At 41.1% G+C, this 19,461-nt stretch overlaps 2 protein-coding genes across 4 annotated transcripts in view; both read right to left on the bottom strand.

Moving 5' to 3' along the window:
- Nucleotides 1–1,254: 1,254 nt before the first annotated feature.
- ubac1 (UBA domain containing 1) lies at nucleotides 1,255–9,431 on the bottom strand. Of its 2 annotated transcripts, none has more exons than XM_084360509.1 (10): nucleotides 9,009–9,431; nucleotides 7,971–8,091; nucleotides 7,811–7,884; nucleotides 7,566–7,673; nucleotides 7,328–7,430; nucleotides 6,832–6,940; nucleotides 6,417–6,681; nucleotides 5,252–5,338; nucleotides 4,648–4,786; nucleotides 1,255–3,709 (listed from the first exon to the last, which is right to left on the bottom strand). In XM_084360509.1, exons 1-10 carry the CDS (start codon nucleotides 9,144–9,146, stop codon nucleotides 3,594–3,596), a joined length of 1,260 nt encoding a protein of 419 aa, XP_084216635.1. In that variant the 5' UTR covers nucleotides 9,147–9,431; the 3' UTR covers nucleotides 1,255–3,593. The 2 variants fall into 2 exon arrangements, with proteins under 2 accessions (XP_084216635.1, XP_084216636.1); XM_084360510.1 differs by having other exon boundaries at nucleotides 7,566–7,670.
- A 1,487-nt stretch (nucleotides 9,432–10,918) lies between these two features.
- Nucleotides 10,919–19,461, bottom strand: part of notch1b (notch receptor 1b) — a 41,983-nt gene continuing 33,440 nt past the window's right edge. The window contains exons 28-34 of one of the 2 annotated variants that reach the window (XM_084359794.1): nucleotides 17,784–17,997; nucleotides 17,374–17,464; nucleotides 16,907–17,072; nucleotides 15,220–15,518; nucleotides 14,048–14,195; nucleotides 13,834–13,931; nucleotides 10,919–13,723 (exon numbers count right to left, since the gene is read on the bottom strand). In XM_084359794.1, coding sequence (XP_084215920.1) covers nucleotides 12,344–13,723; nucleotides 13,834–13,931; nucleotides 14,048–14,195; nucleotides 15,220–15,518; nucleotides 16,907–17,072; nucleotides 17,374–17,464; nucleotides 17,784–17,997 — 2,396 coding nt within the window. In that variant the 3' untranslated portion in view covers nucleotides 10,919–12,343. The remainder of the gene's footprint in view (nucleotides 13,724–13,833; nucleotides 13,932–14,047; nucleotides 14,196–15,219; nucleotides 15,519–16,906; nucleotides 17,073–17,373; nucleotides 17,465–17,783; nucleotides 17,998–19,461) is intronic. The other variant, XM_084359795.1, reaches the window with a different exon arrangement.

Here is a 19,461-nt window from a genome sequence, read left to right as displayed (position 1 = left end):
CAAAGCAAAATAGTATGAAATTGTGTTGTCCTTTAAGGTCAGTTTGTTAATTCAGTTTATTGAAGCATATTCTCGTTTGATTAAAATTTTGTCTCCAAAACTACATAGCGCACATTTAACGTATGAATTCATTTATTTATACTTCAAAACATTGTCTACATTTTGGTGCTTTTACTTATTCATTTGTATAATCTTCTGTTCATTTTTATTAAATTGTCCAATATAATAAGGAGCTTCCAGGAGAAGCTGGGAAGACAATCGACAAGGTTGACAAGGAAATCATAGATGAGGACCAGGATCAGCCCTCTGTCTCCGGCAGTTGAAAGTAATCGTACGCTCCCTTTGATACGAGCGAAACATCTGTGCGATCAGAGGAGCCCTCTGGTCTTCAGGAAGCTGTGGAGGAGGAGAGAAAAGCCAAAGCTGCTCTTGAAGAGGCCTTGGAAAAGGCAGCATCAGCCAAAGCTCAACAGAGAGAAGCTCTGAAGAAGGAGCGAAAAGAGAAAGACACATTAAACAAAATCATCTCTTCACAGTATTTGATTCGTCGAGTTTTACCTTTCATATCTATTGTGGTATAGACTGTCAGCAGCCAGCAGATAAATATGAAATGCAAACCTGACACCTCCTCTCACGCATACTTCATCTCTCATAATTCAAACACTACCAGAGAATCAATCCAACCTGTTTGTGTTTTGCACTCCAAATACACACTGATTAAGGTATGCATATGTATGTGTAAACAATGCAGTGTGCCTTTTCAGAGCACTCACCAAAACATTAATAACAGGATCCGGTAACTGAAACAGATAAAAGGAATTCAGCCATCATTAATTGTATTATATCTGTGCCTTTCTAACCTTGACATGCCAAAATGTCCCCTATAAGCTTTTCCTGGCTCCAAAACGACCCACTTTTAAACATGGGAGTGTAGATTTTTGGCAGATTAAGTTCCTCACCAGTCAGAAATTGGTTCTTGATCCTACAGTTGAATGATTGAGCTTCACTCTGGACAATGTTGTATGTGCAGAATTTGACATCAGAAGACTCTTCACATTCATCTGCTGACAGTATACATTTTTTACATATTACGAGGAAGAAGGAATAGGTGACATTTTTAAGATTTTTAAAGCAGTGATTGTTTTAAGTTTCCCTGCATCAACCATTTTAGACACTCAAAAGACACATTTTATGTATGTCTAATATACAGTATGTGTGGAGGGGATCTTAAAAGAAAAACACAGATTCCAAAGATTACAGCCACAAAAAATAACTTTAATGCAATAGTGATTTAGATGCCAGTCGCCGTGAGGCTGTTTGAATGAACAGACTGTGAGAGTATATTGCATAGGTTGTTAATCTGGGACAGTCCTGCATGGAAGCTGAGTAAAAACAATAACCAACAATTCTTCTGTGTGCCTAAGCAATAGTTTGTTTTGTTCTGTTCCTGTTGACGGTTTGCCAAGACATGTTGTCTCCGTTTTCTGTGGACCTTTTATCTTTAAACGTACAATCTCCCAACGTTTGTGTCAAGATAGACAGTTTTGTCATGCATACCGGTGCAAAGCATGGAGCTGGTGAGACAGCTGGTCACTGTGGCCATGATGAAGGTCCACTACAGTTCAGAAAGTAAGCAGAGAGGCTACCAGAGAAGCGTGTGGAAATCCTCCTTCACTCAAACATGTTGCACTACTTTGAACCACACTGTGACCTACCAGTCCATAAGCAATTTTGTTTAATGGTTTGTAAAAACATCTGAATCGTTAATTTTTTTTTCACATTTGTAGATTAGCTCCGAGGTTTACTAAAAATGTTATAAATAAGAACAAGTTACGAGTTTGGCTTCGATATAAATAATGTAATAATACATAGTTCAAACAGACACTTCTCTCTAAAAACATTTAAATATTTTCAAATATTGCATTTTTGAAACCATGTCTTGTGGTGTTCTTATTCATAAGCAAAGTTCTACACAGATTAGTTAAAGCCATTTTCAGATGCCAAACTAGAAAGGGGGTGAGCAGAGGTTTGCCATGACAACGGGTTTAGAAAAACAATCTCAGCCTCCCTGAGCAGAAAGTCACATCAATACCACATTTTTAAATATTGAATAAAAACACTCAAAAGCTTGGCAAAACACACCACCCTCCATATTGTTTTTAACTCTCGGTACAACCAGGAGAGGCCATGTTCACCTTCTCGTAGCTGGAGATTTTAAGTACTCAATGCAAAGGCTAATATTGTGTAACACGCTACCCATTTGCAGTTCACACATCTCTAACACTCAAATCAAATATAATTCTTTACAGGTCAACAGAAGTCCTTGCTATTGCACAGAAATACAGGGGTTTTTTCAATGGGTACAACTAATGACAAGGCAGGTTATATAGTGACATTTTGGTTTGGTTTGACAGCATAAATGTTCATTGCTCTCAAAAGAAAACAAAAAAAGAAAAGTCAACCAAAAGATCAACACTGGTTGCGCCTCAAATTCTATTATTTCTTTTTGTGTATGAAGATGCTCGCACCTTCGCAACGTGAAGGGTAACTTCACCATTCAAAGTAAAGGTTGAAAAGGCAAACCCCTTTTGATTAGGCTCAGCTTCATTTAACATCCCACTACAGCCTCTTGAGACGATACAGAAACCCTTCTTTTAACTTCCTCAGTGCTGCAGTGAGTGATATTCATAGAGGTGAACAAGTGCTAAATGAGCGCAAGATGATAATATGACATTCAAGAGCACATTGACAACAAACACACAGGCCTAATATATAGTTTTCTTGTAAAAACATGACTAAGACACAAACAGTTTAGTGTACAGCTTTCGTCTAAAAAGGCAGAACGTCAAATAAATATTCTCGAAGTGGCTCCAGGACAAATGTTCCCCCTTTTAAACTGAGACTGACTTACAGTGACCTCACAGGCATGAATGGAGAGAGAGAGGTAAATGTGTCTGAAAGCATATTTTTCAATTAGCCAAACAAACACTCAACTTTGACCACCAGCCTCTCGATTACAAGCAGTTTCTTTTGATAAAAACGAGACAAAAGGGGGAAGAAATACAAACAATGATACTGACAGAATTCTTCCACACACTCACCAACTGATGACAAACAAAACTGTAATTGATATTTAAATATTGCAAAACATACAAAAACAGTTTTCTTTGAAGTGTAAACATTAAATTGATGTCTGATGTCGTTTTTGCACATGGAGAAATTATATAAAATAAATCATGTCTGTCATAACTATAAATTGTTCTCATTAAAATGTAAAAACAACATACTAAATCTCCATTTTTATTTTTATTATTATTACTGTAATAATAATGTTTCTGCTAACATTTGTTTTGTATAAGTGTTTTTACTGTACTGTTATAAATAGTTATATGTAGAACATCTTAATTCATAATTTTGACTCCTCCGGCTTTGTCTTTACAAGGCAAAAACAATACTTCTGTCTCTGCCACACATCCATACACACACACACACACACACACACACACACACACACACTCACACACATACATATCCCAGTATGGTCAAACGTACACACAAGCTGCCACAGTCACACGAGGGGTCACCAGGAGGCTCTATGTGCGATTGAGGGTCTGGAAGATTCTGGATATTTGGAGCATGACAGGGCCGGTCTCGGGGTCGTTCATCCACTGGGTGCTGTTGAGAGGATTCTCCAGCATGTCTTCAAACGCTGCACACACACACAATGCAAAAAATATATTCAATAAAACCAGAGGTGTATATAATATCCTTAAATGTTAAAACATCGTCTTGCCTATTCTGTCAAGATACTTTCTATCAGGGTACTTTCACGCCAAAGAAATGCTGGTGCGTTTGCCTGTTAGTTCTGGCTTGTTTTGGCTTCCCAAGAAGAAGACTTGAAACTAGTGATTGAGTCCATGAACTCATTAGGAAACAGTTTACTAAGTTTATAAATCAAGTGAGAAGTAGGGTCATTTTCTCATAAGCTTACATACAATCAGACTTCTTTTTGAAACCAGTCAATTTGCCCCATGCTGGCCATTGGAAAGAATGCACATTTAAGGGACTGCACTGACTTCACCTGGAAGCTCTGCCCATTTGTTATACCGTCTATGGCGCGGACCATTCAACCGGAAAGGTGGAGGTCTCAGTGCGCATGTGTCATGAAAGCAAAATGGACCAACCACAAGAATTTGTAACAGTGAAGTGACTTAAGCATTAATTCAAAAGCTAAATTGCTATTACATCCATCTGCTGATTACAAACTCTTTAAGAAAGTAGTCTTCCAATCTCAATAGCCTATGTTTATGCAAAAAAAATCAGCCAGTAACTATGGTAACACATATGTACATCAGAAAATAAGGAAGAGCAAAGGCGTGTTAAGACTGTATCCTACTCTGAGTGAGAACCAAACCTGTGTGGTCATTATCTTGTACTCAACAACTCCTCCATAATATAACAGTCCAAAATGCCTCTTTTCTTTGTCCTGTATGTATCTGCTTGTCAAGTAAAATACAATAATGAATCACTTTCTTTTCTCGGTCTGGACAAAATGAACCATACTACATGTATGAAAGCGCCTTCAGATGTCACACTGTGAAATATATTCAGTCTGTCAAATTCATTGCATTTACTAAATCACTCTACCTAGCAGAGTCTTGGGGTTGGTTAGACCCAACTGGACCACTGGATTCTCCAGAATGGCTTGGAACAGCGGGCTGTTGGTGTCGATGCCTTTGTCCATATCTTCTGGAGAAGGTTTCCTGTCTCCCAGCAACCACTCACACTGCAGGACGGAGAGAAACAGTGAGAAACCAAATTCCCTGCCCGTCTAAAAATGCATTGTTATCTTTATGGAGGTCAGGGTACAGGATCAGCTACAAAACAGTGTCCACATTTCTTTTGGCACAGCACTGATTTTGATTTTTACTCTGTTGATGAATATTCCCTATACTCAATGCAGTTATGTCCAATATTGTTTTAAGTTGTGTTATTGGGCCAAACATGGCCCGTGTAAATGTCTGCCATCAAAACACAGAAAGTGGAATGATTAAGTCAAGTCATTATGATTTCTTCAGCAAAGTTGTACCACATAAATCTTTATCATCTTCCTGCTAGTGACTCTGATAAGTCAGTAGCATCACAAACAGTTGGCCAATAAAGCAGCTACCTCTCTAATGTGATACTGCTGTATTTTTTCAGTACTAGCTCTCTGCTCGCAAACTCAGCTGTCTTGGATGTGTAAACCTACCGCAGCATCTTGTTGGTTGTTATTCACCCTCAGAGCATCAACCACCTCCTTTTCATCAAAGCCCATCTCCATCAATGCGATGACAGCCTGCAAAAACAAAGACAAAGACTATGTGTTGAGTTTGAGAACTTCTCTGTCTAATTACAACAACATACAGTCACAGCTCTACAGAGGCAGGCAGGTGTCCTTAGGAAAAAAAACAACAATTGTTTACAGTGGAAGAAGTGTTTGCAAAAGATCACTTTTCTGTTTCTGGAGATACTGGGGAGCAGCGTTCCTGATATATGTACCAGCGATTAATACTTTATCAATAGCACTAAGAAAATGATCCAGTAAAAAGTCTGATAGTGTCACTTAAATACTTTAAATGAGAGCAGGGATTTAAGTACATAACAATATGCTCCGGCTTGTAAACAGGCAATCATATCAGTGGTTAAATCAAAACTTTTTTTCTCCTGGTCCTTAAAAATAGGTCAGTAAACATTGATACTGACTGAAATGAAACAATTTCTTGTGACACATTTTTCAGCCATATCGCCCCTTCTCGGTATATTGAGATCTACAGTCAGGGAAGTGAGAAGACTGTGACCACGAGCCGAGTGATATGAAGACTTTACAACTCAAGGCAGTTACACTTTATATTCATGAGTGCACGTTTCAATATTCTCTGTATCTAGTGAGCTGCATCTATTCATCAGTTCCAGTTCCATGGATAGAATAACAGTGTAGACAGTACAGGCACATCATAATGTTGACATCTGACAAAAGAGTCAAATATACACAGAGGTAGGACTGGGTAAAGACATTTGATTATCTCTTCAATGATTATGTCTCACTACAGAAAAGGCAATAGTCGGAAAATTTCAATCCAATTCTTGATTTTATGATATTCCTTTCATAATTTTGTATGACCGGGCTTGTAAGACTGTTTTGAAAGCAGCAAGCAGTCACCGCATCAAGATGCATCTATTATCTCTTATTATTGCATCGTAGCACTCTGAATCAGATGAGAATCTTGAGGTGTCTACACAGAGGCCAACTACAGTCAATATATGTAAGTGCAACCCTGCCCTCCACCAAGCAAGTGTGAGCTCCGAGATGAGTTTTATAAAACTAAGCTAGCCAAAGTGCTGTATGAAAGATCCAACTGGAAAAAGCCACCCACTCTTGAGTCCGGTCTGAATTCCCGTTTCCTGCGGATCCTCTTGAAGATCTCTGTGAGCTCGTCCTGCCTGCTGCTCTCGTCCGTGCTCGACTGGCTGGAGAGGCTGCGGAGAAGGTTAGGGCCAGAGGCTGAGGCTGAGGGGCCTGGTGTGGCGGCCGCTGTGGCTCCTGCTGCCCCAGAAGAGTCCTGGCCGGGCAGCGGTGCATCTACAGAGGGGTCATCTACGTGCTCAATAAGCCACTCCATTGCCTGTGTCACTGACATGCTGCAGAAAACGAAAGGATGAGATGAGAAAAAAAGGTTTCTAGGATGATTATACTACAGCTGATTTGACAATGGATAAATGCTGCAGACATACTGCGAACACTTTGTCTCATGCTGTGAGCGAGTTGTTATTAAACCAACTCGGACTTACTGGTTCAGTCTAAGAGCTTTGATGGCTCTGCTCTCAGGGAAACCCATCTCTGTGAGCTGCTGAAGGGCCGTTTCATCCACCCGATCCTCTTCATCTTCATCCAACATTGCTAAAAGACAGAAAAACACAAAGAGATCAGAGTACAGAAACTACAGCTTGGGCTACATGTGTGAAATGTCTACAAGAATTATCATCAGGAGTTTTTCTTTCAGGTAACAACACATATCAAAACATCACTCAGATATCTAAAACAAATTGCATTGAGCTCGAATGCAAAAACTAAATAGAACATTAAGTTAGAACATAAAATATCTCATATCTCATTTTGTCAGAGTTTTAGCATTAAATACACTTTCTGATTAATTTAGACAAGAAAAACATCTTCTCCCTCTTCATCATAAAAAGGTTGTATATATTCCTCTACCATCTAAACATTCCTAACTGCAGGACTATTGATATAGATTTGGAAATAGTTTTAAGGGATTGCAAGTTTTACCATTGGCCTTTTTAAAGAGTTCAACAGCATCAGGGTTCAAGGCAAGAAGCTTCTGGGCGACTTCAATGAGAGAAACCAGGATTTTTCTTAGCTCCGTCTGAAACTGGAACACAATGAAAATGCATAACATCTTTAATACATTATCAAGTTTTGAATGATTTAAACTGGTTGAATTATTCTTATTCACAGAATCTGCGTGTTAGATTAAAGATAAATCCATTCCTCCAAGGATCCTTACATCTCTGATGTTATGCTGTGTAACGGTGCGGTCAGTGTGACGCGTGGAGAGGCTGGCGGTGGCTTTCAAAATTGCTTCCTTGTCTGGAGCCTTGTTATCTTGTTTCTTCTGTGACGAACGGGATAAAGAACAAGAAGAGATTAAGATAAGAACACCACATCTCGGATGCTGGTTCTGCAGATTTTAATCATAATGAGGAAGAAATGCTTGCAATTTTAATGAAACCAAACATCAGTGAAGCTCACCTTTTCTTCCGAAGTAACGTCTGCCATCTTTGGAAGGGTCGGTGGTGGTCTTTTCTTAATGAGCAGCAAAACTTCTATAACATAAATGAAACACGGTCAGTTCATGGAACACAGTGTAGGATTGTCATGATCTCATAAGGAATCAAATAGTGTTACATACCTTTATCTTTGAGATTTTCATCAGCGACAGTTTTAGTGTCAGTGAGGACTCTCTCTGTAGCAGCGTGTATGAGCTTATGGTGGGTAAGTGTTTTGGGGTCTTCTAGACTTCCATGCACATACTGTAAACAAAGCAAAATGGAGAGCGTCTCAGAAAGAAACAGCCAACAGTGGGGATGCAACTATTGAATGTTTTCATCATCATGTAAATGCCAATTCTTTTTCCAACTAATTATTCAGTCAAAATGTTAAACAACAGTGACACTGATGTGGTAAATGCTCATGTTAAAGATGCCAGAATCAGGGTATTGGCTGCAAGTATAATTTTTTTTCTTTGTTGATTACAATTTTCTAGATCCATCAATTAGTTGTTGGGTATATAACATGTCAGAAAATGGGGAAAATGTGAATAGTGTTTCCCAAAGCCCAGGTGACATCCTCAAATGTCTTGTTTGGATAAGATATTCAGTTTAGAGTCATAGCGGAGTAAAGACAATGTGAAATATCACATTCAAGAAGCTGGATCACAGAATTATTAGTTTTAATGGTTTATGGACTGCACTATTACTTTAAAAGGCAGTTAGTCAACTAGTTGAGGTGGCATTCAGACTTCAGCTTTTATCATTATGTCTGTGCCAATGTGTTGATGTTAGACAAAACATGTCACTGAATCTTTGCATTTCCCAAGCTGACATGAGAAGCAAACATTAGACTACCACTGGAGCTCATGGTATAGAGGCCATAGATGGAGAAGTGAGATGGGCTGTGTAATAATAGACGGCCAGCAAAGCAGTAAAGCCCTGTGGCTTGTCCCTGGGAACAGAAGAGGGGCATAGTCGGACTGTTAGCTAGCTTGAGAGGGGTAGCCAACCTGCTAAATTATAAATAGCAGAGTCTACCCAGTTGCTATAAATACAAAGCCAGTGACACCGACACTGACAGTTTACACAGAGGGCATGGTGGACCTCAAACACCCCAGGCAGAGGAGTGACAGGACAGAAAAAGCAACAAGGGAGACACAAACAAGCCCCAAACCTACATGTTTCAAGCACTTCTCTTTTAGTTTTTCAACAGTGGTGTCTTCCGTGACCTCCTCCAACCACTCCGTGCCGTCCATGGTGCAGATGTGGATTTTCAACACTTTCCCGGCGAATATCTTCTCCTCCTGGACGAACATAGCTGCAGCCTTGACAGTAAAGAGTACCAGTCCAGTGACGTTAGCTAGCAGCAGTTGCTATGTGCTCCTGGCAAGCTAGCGTGCTAACGTTAGCACCCAGCTAGCCGTCGTTCTGTAAATCCGCCGACAACAGGGCAAGAGCAGGCGCCGATTAGCTGAGGGCCATTTTCGGGTTCCTGTGCGGGTTTGCAGTGCGGTGGCAACCGGTTAGTTCCGTAGTTGTTTATAATTCCCAGCGAGCGGACAGGCAGCCAGCCAGCGAGTACCCTATTTTTACTGTAATGTTTGAACTTTGAACTTCAACGATGCGACTCCCGCTGCATCATGGGAGACGTAGTTCCTGCGAGTTACTGTCCATTCCAGTCAAACTGGTCCAGAAAACTCACCACAACTTTAATAACACACTGACAATAAGGCGTACAACAAAACTGTACAATGTCAGCATCCACGATATTATCTTAAAGAGGCACTATGTAGTTTTGAAGAAGAAATTCAAACTCAGAATTTTAATATTTATTATATTAATGAGGTAATAATACACACTCTGAAACATTTATCTTTCCAGTAAGTCAATAAACAAGCTTTATTGAAAATAACTGTTTGAAGCTAGAAAGGTGGCAGGGTCCGCCAAATATAATCAAAATAAAACAGTATGAAATTGTGTTGTACTTTAAGGTCAGTTTGTTTGTTCAGTTTGTTTAGGCATTAAAAAAAATAGTCAATGAAGATCTTTCTCTTTCGACTAAAATTTCTTCCCCAAAACTACATAGTGCTCCTTTAATCTGCGATATGCAAGGCAGAACCTGCATTTGACCAGAGGTCTTTGGCTGTCAACTGATTTGTGCTAATTTTATTGAGAAATTGTTTTGAATTAATCTGACAGTGATTTTCTCACTTAATTAATCAGCAATTTGGTCTAAAAATGCCTTAAAACTGTGAACTGTCTATCACAAGATTACTACTTCAAATGTCTTATGTGGTCCCAGCAATATTGCAAAACCCGAAGATATTCAGCTTATAATGATATAAAAGAAATATATACAGAATATCCTACGTCGTATCCGACGTAGAAGATTCTGATCCTTTGTGAGAAAAAAATGGTAAATTAATGGGTTTCAAAAAGCTTCAATTAATTACCGGATCTTGAGGCCATATATTGAAGAGGGCCACTATGTCAAAACAGCATCAGTTTTGTGCTCACACATTGCATAGCTTATGTGTTCAATCAAATGACCACTCAGCAAACATTGGGCCAGGTTGTGCTCCATTGTAGAAAGTCTGTGCACAGAAGCAATTAGGAACTGAAGAATATTTGGGACCAGTATCTAAGTTTTTGCCCTGAGCACTTTTAGCATTTTAATTCCTCCATGAATCATGCAAAGATTGCTTTGTTTAGTTTTGTCCTGTTTTCATGAGCTGCAGACACAATACACTTCTGTAGTTGGGTGCGTTATGATAGTCACAGGTAGTAATTACCACCACTAGAGGGAGACATACGAGGTAAGATATTTGTACATGGCCTCTTCAGCAAATATAAGATGAATCAATGAAACTCATCATTATATGAAGAGAAAGGTCACTTTTATCTTCAACTTAAAAATCTAAAGACAAATTAAAAATTACTTTTTTATCCAGAACTATCAAAGAAATGTGGTTATCACACTAGATCTATCATTATTGAGCTAATCCCATTGTTTCATGCAGTGTTTTGAGGCGATACTCATCATTAAAGATCTTCAGCTGTAATTTAAAGAAATACAAGACAGTTCTCATAAATTCAAGACACACAGGTGTCCTTTATTATGACAAGAAACATTTTTACAGATTAAAAATGAAAAGGGGAAATACATTTCTTGCAAATTATAACTTTATGAAAGGAAAGAAACATATTGCAGATATTACAATTCCACTACAACCTAATATTTTTTTTAAGTTATAACATTTTGCAAACTATACCAGGGAGCGTCTCAAAAAGCATCGCAGTGGACACAGCTGAGAACTTAGCCAACAGTCAAAATGTAACCAAACAATTTATAATATGCACAAATAGTTGCCTCAGTGGATTTTTATGTGTAACAGAACAGTAAATAAATATGAATTTATAAAACCTCAATATTTATGTATTTTCCCTTTTTATGAGAAAAATGCCTCCTAACAATATATTGTATCTATTCGTATATAGTTCAAATTTATTTATGCATAAGGGACAGTAAAATACAAAATATATATTCTGTTCTGTTTGACATTTTAGAGGCTGTTGACTGGTGCGAGACCTATCAAAATTGCATGCTTAAGACATCAGATTTCTTAAACAAAATCTTGCTTACAAGGGAAAAATGCATAACATATTTACAAAAGGAAGAACACAGCCATAGGCTCAAACTAATAGGAGGGAGAGGGGACATGAAGTTTCCTTTTCCCTCTGGACAACAACATACACTGTGGCCGACGGGCCAGTTCTCCAACAGCACAGGACTAACAGATACTCAAGCCTGCTTTAACCGCCAATCTCCAAGATGGCTGTATACTGTACAACATTTCACATCTCCACCACATCTCTATACGAAGGCAATCAAATCTAGCGGCGCAACATAATGTTGTTCCATTGACTCAAGACAACTAGTGAGAACAATCGCAGGATATTTAAAAGGGGGAAATTGTGGAAAACAGCTGTTCTCATGTGTTATCATCAACTGACTAGAATATTTCCCACACTTACAACAAACTGAAATAACACTGAAACTTAAATGTGCTCCATAAAATGCCCCTTAATCACGAGTTTATTTATAAACAAGATTATACAAAAAAATAACAAAATATAAACAAAGATGGAGAAATCATATGAAAAAAGGCAAATACTAAAAGTCTTTAAGGAAATAAATACCCAGTGTGTATGCTGAGGCTTCACTGCAGAAAAGAAATACTAAAAGAAAAGAAGGTCTAAAGGACTTTCTCTGTCCTGCGTTCGACCCAGCACCATGGATCCCCGAAATTTCTGTAAGCAGGCAATGCGTATAAATAAGGCATTAATAAATAAAAAAGAATGGATGAAACACAGGTGTTGCTGTTAGTATAAAAGCGTATAAAAAATCTTGTTTACAGCGTTGCCCTTTTTCTATTTTTTCCACAAAGAGTGCTTTCTTTTTTTTATAAAAAAATATACAGCAGCTCATCTGGGCGTAAAAGATACAAGCTTTTTATTTGAACTGTTCAGGTATATGTCCGATCTGAGACTGCATGCTTGTCGGTGGACTTGAAATGCCCTCTGACCAGTCGGACATGTTGGAATGAGGAGACGAGCTGGACCACTGATCGGGGGAGCCGGGGGAGGGGGTCAGAAAGGGGTGGTCGGGCACCTGAACCTGATGGTTTGGGGTGTTGTCCATGGGGCCCGAGTAGCTGTGCTGGGAGGGCGGTGTGAGGAACTGAGTGCTGGGCATTGATTGGTTGATGGTGGAGGTCATTATCTGGGTCTCCTGCGGCAGGATGGTGTGGATGGGCATGCTGGAGTTGCCTGTGCCCTGCTGGAGCTCCGGGGAACTGAGCTCCCCACTGATGAAGCTCTGGCTGTTGGTCGTGTTTGAGTTCTGGTGCTGCAGCTGGATGCTCTGTTGTTGCTGCTGCTGCTGCTGTTGGAGCTGCTGCAGGTTCTGCATCTGCTGCATCTGCTGAGTCTGCTGCTGCATGATGTGGGGCTGCGGACCCAGTCTGGTGCTCTGGATCCCCTGGTAGTTCATCATCTGAGACAGGCTGGCAGTGGGGTGGCCGTTGTGGAGGGAAGTCATCAACCCGTGCTGCCCTGCCTGGTGCAGACCGCCCTGACCACCTGGAGCTCCTCTCAGGGGGTTGAACTGGCCTGGCTGGCTCATGCTGCCGTGCATCCTTGACAGCCAATCACACTGGCCGTTCATGCCGCCCTGGCCGCCGGCGCCAGACACAGGCAGATGGGTTAGACGTGGAGGCAGCGGGTCAAACTGCATCCGAGCCAGCTCCTGCTTGTTTGGCATCACCATGTGGTTCACAGAAAGATGTGGGTCAGACATACCCTGCAGATGATTCAGGGCCACAGATGGTGACTGCTGGAAGGGTGAGGTCATCATGGGCGGTGAGGCCACATCAGAGACATATCCATGTGGAGACTCTAAAGAGTCAACTGGTGACAGAACAGCTGAGCTGTCCAGGAGGTTCCCAGACTTCCCGTCCTGTGAGTTCTTCTTCTTCACCTTCATGTCTTTGCCATCCTTACAGCCGATGCCCTTGGCGCTGGGCTTGCGTGCCTTTTTGCCCTGGCCTTGACCTTGAGGCTGGGGCTGCTTCATGCCGCTCAGGTAGCCGTTGGGCGAGCAGATAGGGGGAGACAGCGTGGTGCTTAGAGACCCTCCGTGCATGTGAGGACTTCGTACCAGATTGTACTCGTCCATCAGCCGCACAATGTCGTGATGCATCCTCTCCTGTGCAATGTCTCTGGGTAGCCGGTCCATGTGGTCGGTTATTTCTCTGTTTGCAAAGTGGTCCAGTAAGACCTTGGCAGTCTCGTAGCTTCCTTCCCTGGCAGCCAAGAATAGAGGGGTTTCCTCCTGAGGCAGACAGAGAGGAGACAACATGTTAAGAGATTCACGAAGCGGAAAGATGTTTCACTATTGTTTTACAGAACTAAGAGGGGGATGACACAGATTGTTTTTTTTACCTTGTTGTTTTGCATGTCCTTGTTGGCACCATTCTTCAGAAGCACAATTGCAGCTTCCACGTTATTTACAGCCGCAGCCCAGTGTAGAGCTGATTTACCTGAAGAGACAAAAACAGGGTGATTAGATCTAAAGTGTTCTCTTGATTAAACATTTGACTACATTCAGCCGTAAAACATAATGATTTTTAGGCTCATATTAATGATGAAATATTACCAAAATCATCGATTGCATTGACATCAGCGTGACAGTTGATGAGCTCCTCCACCATGCCCTCCACCGCCAGCCTGGCAGCCAGGATCAGGGGTGTAGTGCCATCATGCATGCGGGCATCCAAGTCCGTGGCACGGTTCCTTATCAGAATCTACAGAAACACACAAAAATAGGTCAATCATTTTGACTTAAACATGACTTCATTAATACTTCAAGGGCTGGCTTAAATCTTTGATTAATGTACAATTTATCCTGTGAGTAATTTGAAGGAATTATAACTTCTAGTGATTCTGGTCTGCAGTGGTACACAGTGAGGTTGTCAACTGCACTTTCCTTATTGCTCTTTGAATATTGTTTCTTTTAAATATCAGGGAGTGCCATGGTATTTTCATTGTGTACTGTTGTTTTGGCACAGCAGCACAGAGACAATACAGTTTCTTGAATCTTTCTTTTCTTTCTTGGAAAGTATTGATTCCTTGATACTTTTCTTGACCATGGGTTTAAATGAAACAATACTCGCATTTGATAGTGTATGGGATGCATGTTTTTGCAATTAAAAAAGTCAGTCAAAACATTTGAAATAATAATTTCATAGTGTTAAAAGTGCCAAAGCTATTAGATTAAACAGATCTATAATTAAGATTTTCAACCTACAGGTGCACAGATAATACCATTATTACAAATGTGTTGTTTGTGTTCAGTGACGTTTTCTTTATCACCTATAAATGACTTACTAGAACCGTGTGCAGGTTGTTAATTTAAAATAAAAGGAACAACTTATACCATTGTGTGCGCCTATAGAACGTTTTCTTTATGCCGTGGTATCAAAAGAACAGTTCAGTATTGTTTTTTATACTAGTATTGCATTGAAAAATACAAATTCTGGTATTGTGGAAACCTTAGTATACAGATTATTTAAAAAACTACACTTTTAGGGCTGCAATTAACGACTGACTGTGAATTGAACAATTAATTTAGTCCATGCATTGTCAAGAAATAGTAAAGAAAAATTCAGTTTCCCAGAGCTGAAAGTGACATCTTCAAATTGTCCAATTCTGACATTTGAGAAGAAGGAATTGTGCCTTAATAAATCACTTAAATGGACTAATCCCTAATTTCAGAAATACTTTAACTAAACCACCTAATGACAATATTTTTGGCATGTGAGGACCCACCTGGAACACCCCCTGGGCATCAGCTGCCACAGCAGCGTGCAGAGGCGTCCTGCCCATGTTGTCCTGGATGTTGGCGTCAGCGCTGGCCTCCAGCAGGCGTTTGGCGGCGTCAGAACGAGCGTAGCGGGCAGCCAGGTGAAGAGCGGTTTCACCTGTGCGGTCAGTCTGGTTGTGAAGGTTTGCGCCCTGGTAGATGAAGTCATTGATCACGTTAGCAGAGGCGTCCTCCTCTTCCTCGCTGTTGCCCGTTTCTAAACCTCCCCCGCTGCAGGACGCAATCATCAGCGGTGTGAATCCATCTGGACAGAGGAGGGGAGGGGTTTATGAAAGAAGGTAACAGACTGCATGGTCAGCACAGCATAGGCCCAGTGGCTGCTGCAAAAAAAGACAGGAGGCTGCACTTCAAAGCAGCGGGCAGATCAAAACAAAGCAACAAACAAATCGAATGTGGATTTGACACTTTTGCCTGGGTTGAATCGTTACAGCTCTCTCCTTTCGATAATGGATTCTGATCAAGGCCCCGGCGCAGCAGAAGCTTCAGAAGGAAAGCGAAGCTGGGGGGATAGAGGCCGGGGCTCGCTAAAGCTAGGCTGCTGCAAAAACGAAGCATTAATATCTAACTGTGAGAGGCAGCTCAGTCAGTCGACTTGAATAGGTTTTCTCCTCTTCAAAAGGATAGCAAGCCCCAGATCTCGCAGATTTGGTCGATTCAAGTGCATCGATCCACGACGGGGAAAAAAGTGTGCTCTCAAGTTGTTAACCCCGTTACTTTGATTTCTCGTGGCTTTTCTTCAGGGAATTTGGCACTTACTACAAAACTGGGTTTTTGCATTCGATGCCTTCGTTGTTTTTATAATGAGGAATAGAAAATAAAAAACACAGAGGCCCATTACTGGTCAAATGATTAATCTGATCAGGAATCAGTGTTTCCCCCCAGGCGCCTGGCTTCCAGCTGGCTGCTTTGAAGAAGATCCTTTACCCTGAGGACATGGGGCTTTAGCAACTCCTACATGCGCGATTACACACACACACACACACACACACACACACACTCTAGAAATGTGAAATGCTCACTCAGAAAAGGCATGAATCAATCCAGACACACATACAAACACTAGAAAGGTGAAATGTGTGAATCAAGTCACACCCACACACCAACACACACACGCACACACCTTGCTACCTTCAAAACGTTGAGTCAATCTGCTGAATCTGTCATTCCCGACCTTTTAAAGCTTGTGAGCCCTTAAAATTCTTAAAAGTTGTGGAAATTACTGTGCACATCAGTTGTGAGCGCACTTTTGCTTTTTCATATTTGAAGCATTTTTAGAGGTAAAAGAGAGAAAACTATCTGCTACGTCACAAGAAAAAAATGATTATAGGAAAATTCAGAAATAATGGAGCTTATTTTGTGCAACATTAATATAGTTATTCTTTCTTTTACCGTTAGTCGTCTTGAATATATCACAATTTCTTCACAAAACTGATTCCATACATATTTTCACTCAGTTACAGCTATGAAACAATTACATTTAATATGTTTGTAACATTTTTGGAATATGTATTGTTGCTTATAAAGACAATGAAGTCATCCAGAATAAAAAGCGACCAAAATCCGCTGATTCTGCCCACATGCGTTGGCTCAGAGCTCCCTAAGGCAACAGTAAGTAAGTGATAAGTCACCCACCTGGTCCCCGGACATTGACATCCATGCAGTCGTTCTCAATCTCGCCCTGAGGGGGAGTGGGAGCAATGGAGGGGATGCGCAGGTCGGCGGCGTCCAGGTGCTGCTGGGTCCACTGGCGGTGGTCCGTCTGGTCGTCTCCCTCCAGTATAGCCTGCTCGTCAAACTGCTGCAGCAGGGACAGCAAGAAGTTAGATGACTCAAATTGGGCTTGAATCCAATCAAATCACAACATAACAAAAAACACACATTAAATGAAAATTGAAATTCATGTTAAATAATTTGTAAAATCATTTAACCAAAGCCTTCAGAAATATTGAAAAAGCACAAAAAAGTTATTTTCAAATCCCATACGGGTCATTTTAAGATTTTTGTAGGATATTGCTGTAAAAGTTGTAAAAAATAAATAAATAAATAAAATCCTACATATCTAAAATATCCATTGCCGTGTAATATTTTAGTTTTCTTACCCTGAAGCGTTTGGCATCCGAAGGTTCGTCTTCTTCCCAGTCATTCTGGGTGACATCCATGAGTGAAATGTCCGAGGTGTTTTTCAGTGGCCTGTGAAGACGCAGAAAACCCAGTTAAAATCCTCGCACTCTCCTGCTTCCATCTCATCCGAGCCACTCACCATTAATGGTGCAGCCGAAAAACAAAAGCATTGATTAAATCCATACCCCACCCCCCCTGCCCCAACAAGTCAATTAATGCGCACCTAAACCTGCTATATCATTATCATTAATGATCCAGTCGAAACCCCCCTTTCCCAAATTTATCTGATCACCAGTTACACCCATTTTGTCCCTCAGAACTGGCCCTTCACCTGACCCACAAAGAAACACGTACTGAGATGACACCGAGCGAATAAACTGAAACTTACTTTAATCCCACTGAATCCTCTCCGACAGGCTCACGTCTCTTCTTCTTGCTGGTCTCTGTGGTCTTGAAGCCCTCGGGGAGCCAGAGGCGCCCATGCTCATGGCGGCGCTTTCGGGCAGCCACCATCCCCACTCCGAGAAAGGCCAGTATCCCTATGCCGCCAAGGACCAGGTAGATCGGGTAGAGGTCCTTAGAAGGATCGGGGTCGACGCCGCCTGGTAGGAAAAGGGACAACATGGTCAAGATGGGCCGGGGAGCGGACATGGACCGGCAGAAGATAGACCAGGACACCCAGGATCAGCCTGAGTGTTCGCGCAGAGCTAGTCCGGCTCTTCTTCGCCCCACGGTTCCCACACCAGAACACACCGCAACCAGCAGCGAGCGCCAGAAACTGACTGACGATCCTCACCGTTTGTAAAGCTAGCTTCTACTATCTATTCAGTAATAATCAGAATTGCTAACCACTTTTCATCAAAAAAGGAAAAAAAAAAGGGATGGGGCGTGATAAAAAAAAAAAGAGAAAAGGGGAAAAAAAGAACACCACCACCTCCTCTCTCCCTTTTCAACCCAGGGTACCAAGAGACAACTTTACCATTTCTTCTTTAAGAGAAAAAAAGGAGGGGGATTAATGAACTTCAAATTACTGCACGCGCTTTAAGCTGTAAAGACGAAGGATTTATTAGGATTTTCAAGATAACAAAGACTCCCAACTTCTAGCACACTCCCGATCAATTTTTCCCCTTCTCTTTTTTTTCCACTAACGATTTTGAAATGATAAACTCCCCCAACCTAAACCCTTAGAGATGCATTAAGTCCTGGTATTACATTCAGCGAGGTGAAGGTTGCAGCAGCCCCTCACACTGTGGGATGAAGTGCGTGTGCGTGCGTGTGTGTGTGTGTGTGTGTGTGCGAGTGTGTTATCTGTGGACGTATATGTGTACATGTCTATGAGAGGAAGCGAGATAGAGAGTTATATAGTGTGAGTAGGGGGCTGGATGAGTTGATTTGCGGCAATTAACCATTTTGGTGCCTGAAGCCAGTGGATTTACACTCTGAGGGAACGATTGATTGTTTAGGCCATGAGATTCACAATTGCATTTGTTCACCGCTGCATAACAAATACACAATCAAAGAGCGCTAGGGTTAGGACCCGACCAGAGGGCACTTTCAGTTTGAGTGTGTGTGGAAGAGCACGTGTCTTATCCAAGTGTGTGTTTATGTGTGGACGCAAGAGCAATGATCAAACCAGGAGTTTTGCACATTTTAGCCTTTTAACTACAAATCACATTTATTTTACATCACAATTAATCAACCTGACTATAACCCTAGTAATCAAGATGCAAAATCTTTCAGTTGTGGTTTCCATTCTTGGCAGCTTTCGTTTCCACTTGCATGAAAATCAATTACGAGACTCTTTGAACTTGTTTGAGTTCTGTAACTGTCAGAGAGAAAATCCAATCTGCATCAGAGTTACATTATTGTTTGATGTTGATGCAGGCTGGAAATATTCATCAACAAATCCCACCAATTCTGAAACCACCAATACGTTAGTCCACTCTAAATAGTTTGCAACTTCCCTTCCTCACTGCATGTGTGGCAGCCTCGAGGTCATCTTTCTTTAAAACAACATACAGACAGCGAAGCACTGCGGTTTTCTTGCTCAAGCTGAGCTGTGACAG

This window comes from Pagrus pagrus, assembly GCF_965226575.1.
Source record: "Pagrus pagrus genome assembly, chromosome: 8".
NCBI lineage: Eukaryota > Metazoa > Chordata > Actinopteri > Spariformes > Sparidae > Pagrus > Pagrus pagrus.
The sequence above is the reverse complement of the archived record's forward strand: the minus strand, read 5'-3'. Positions and strand labels throughout refer to the sequence as shown.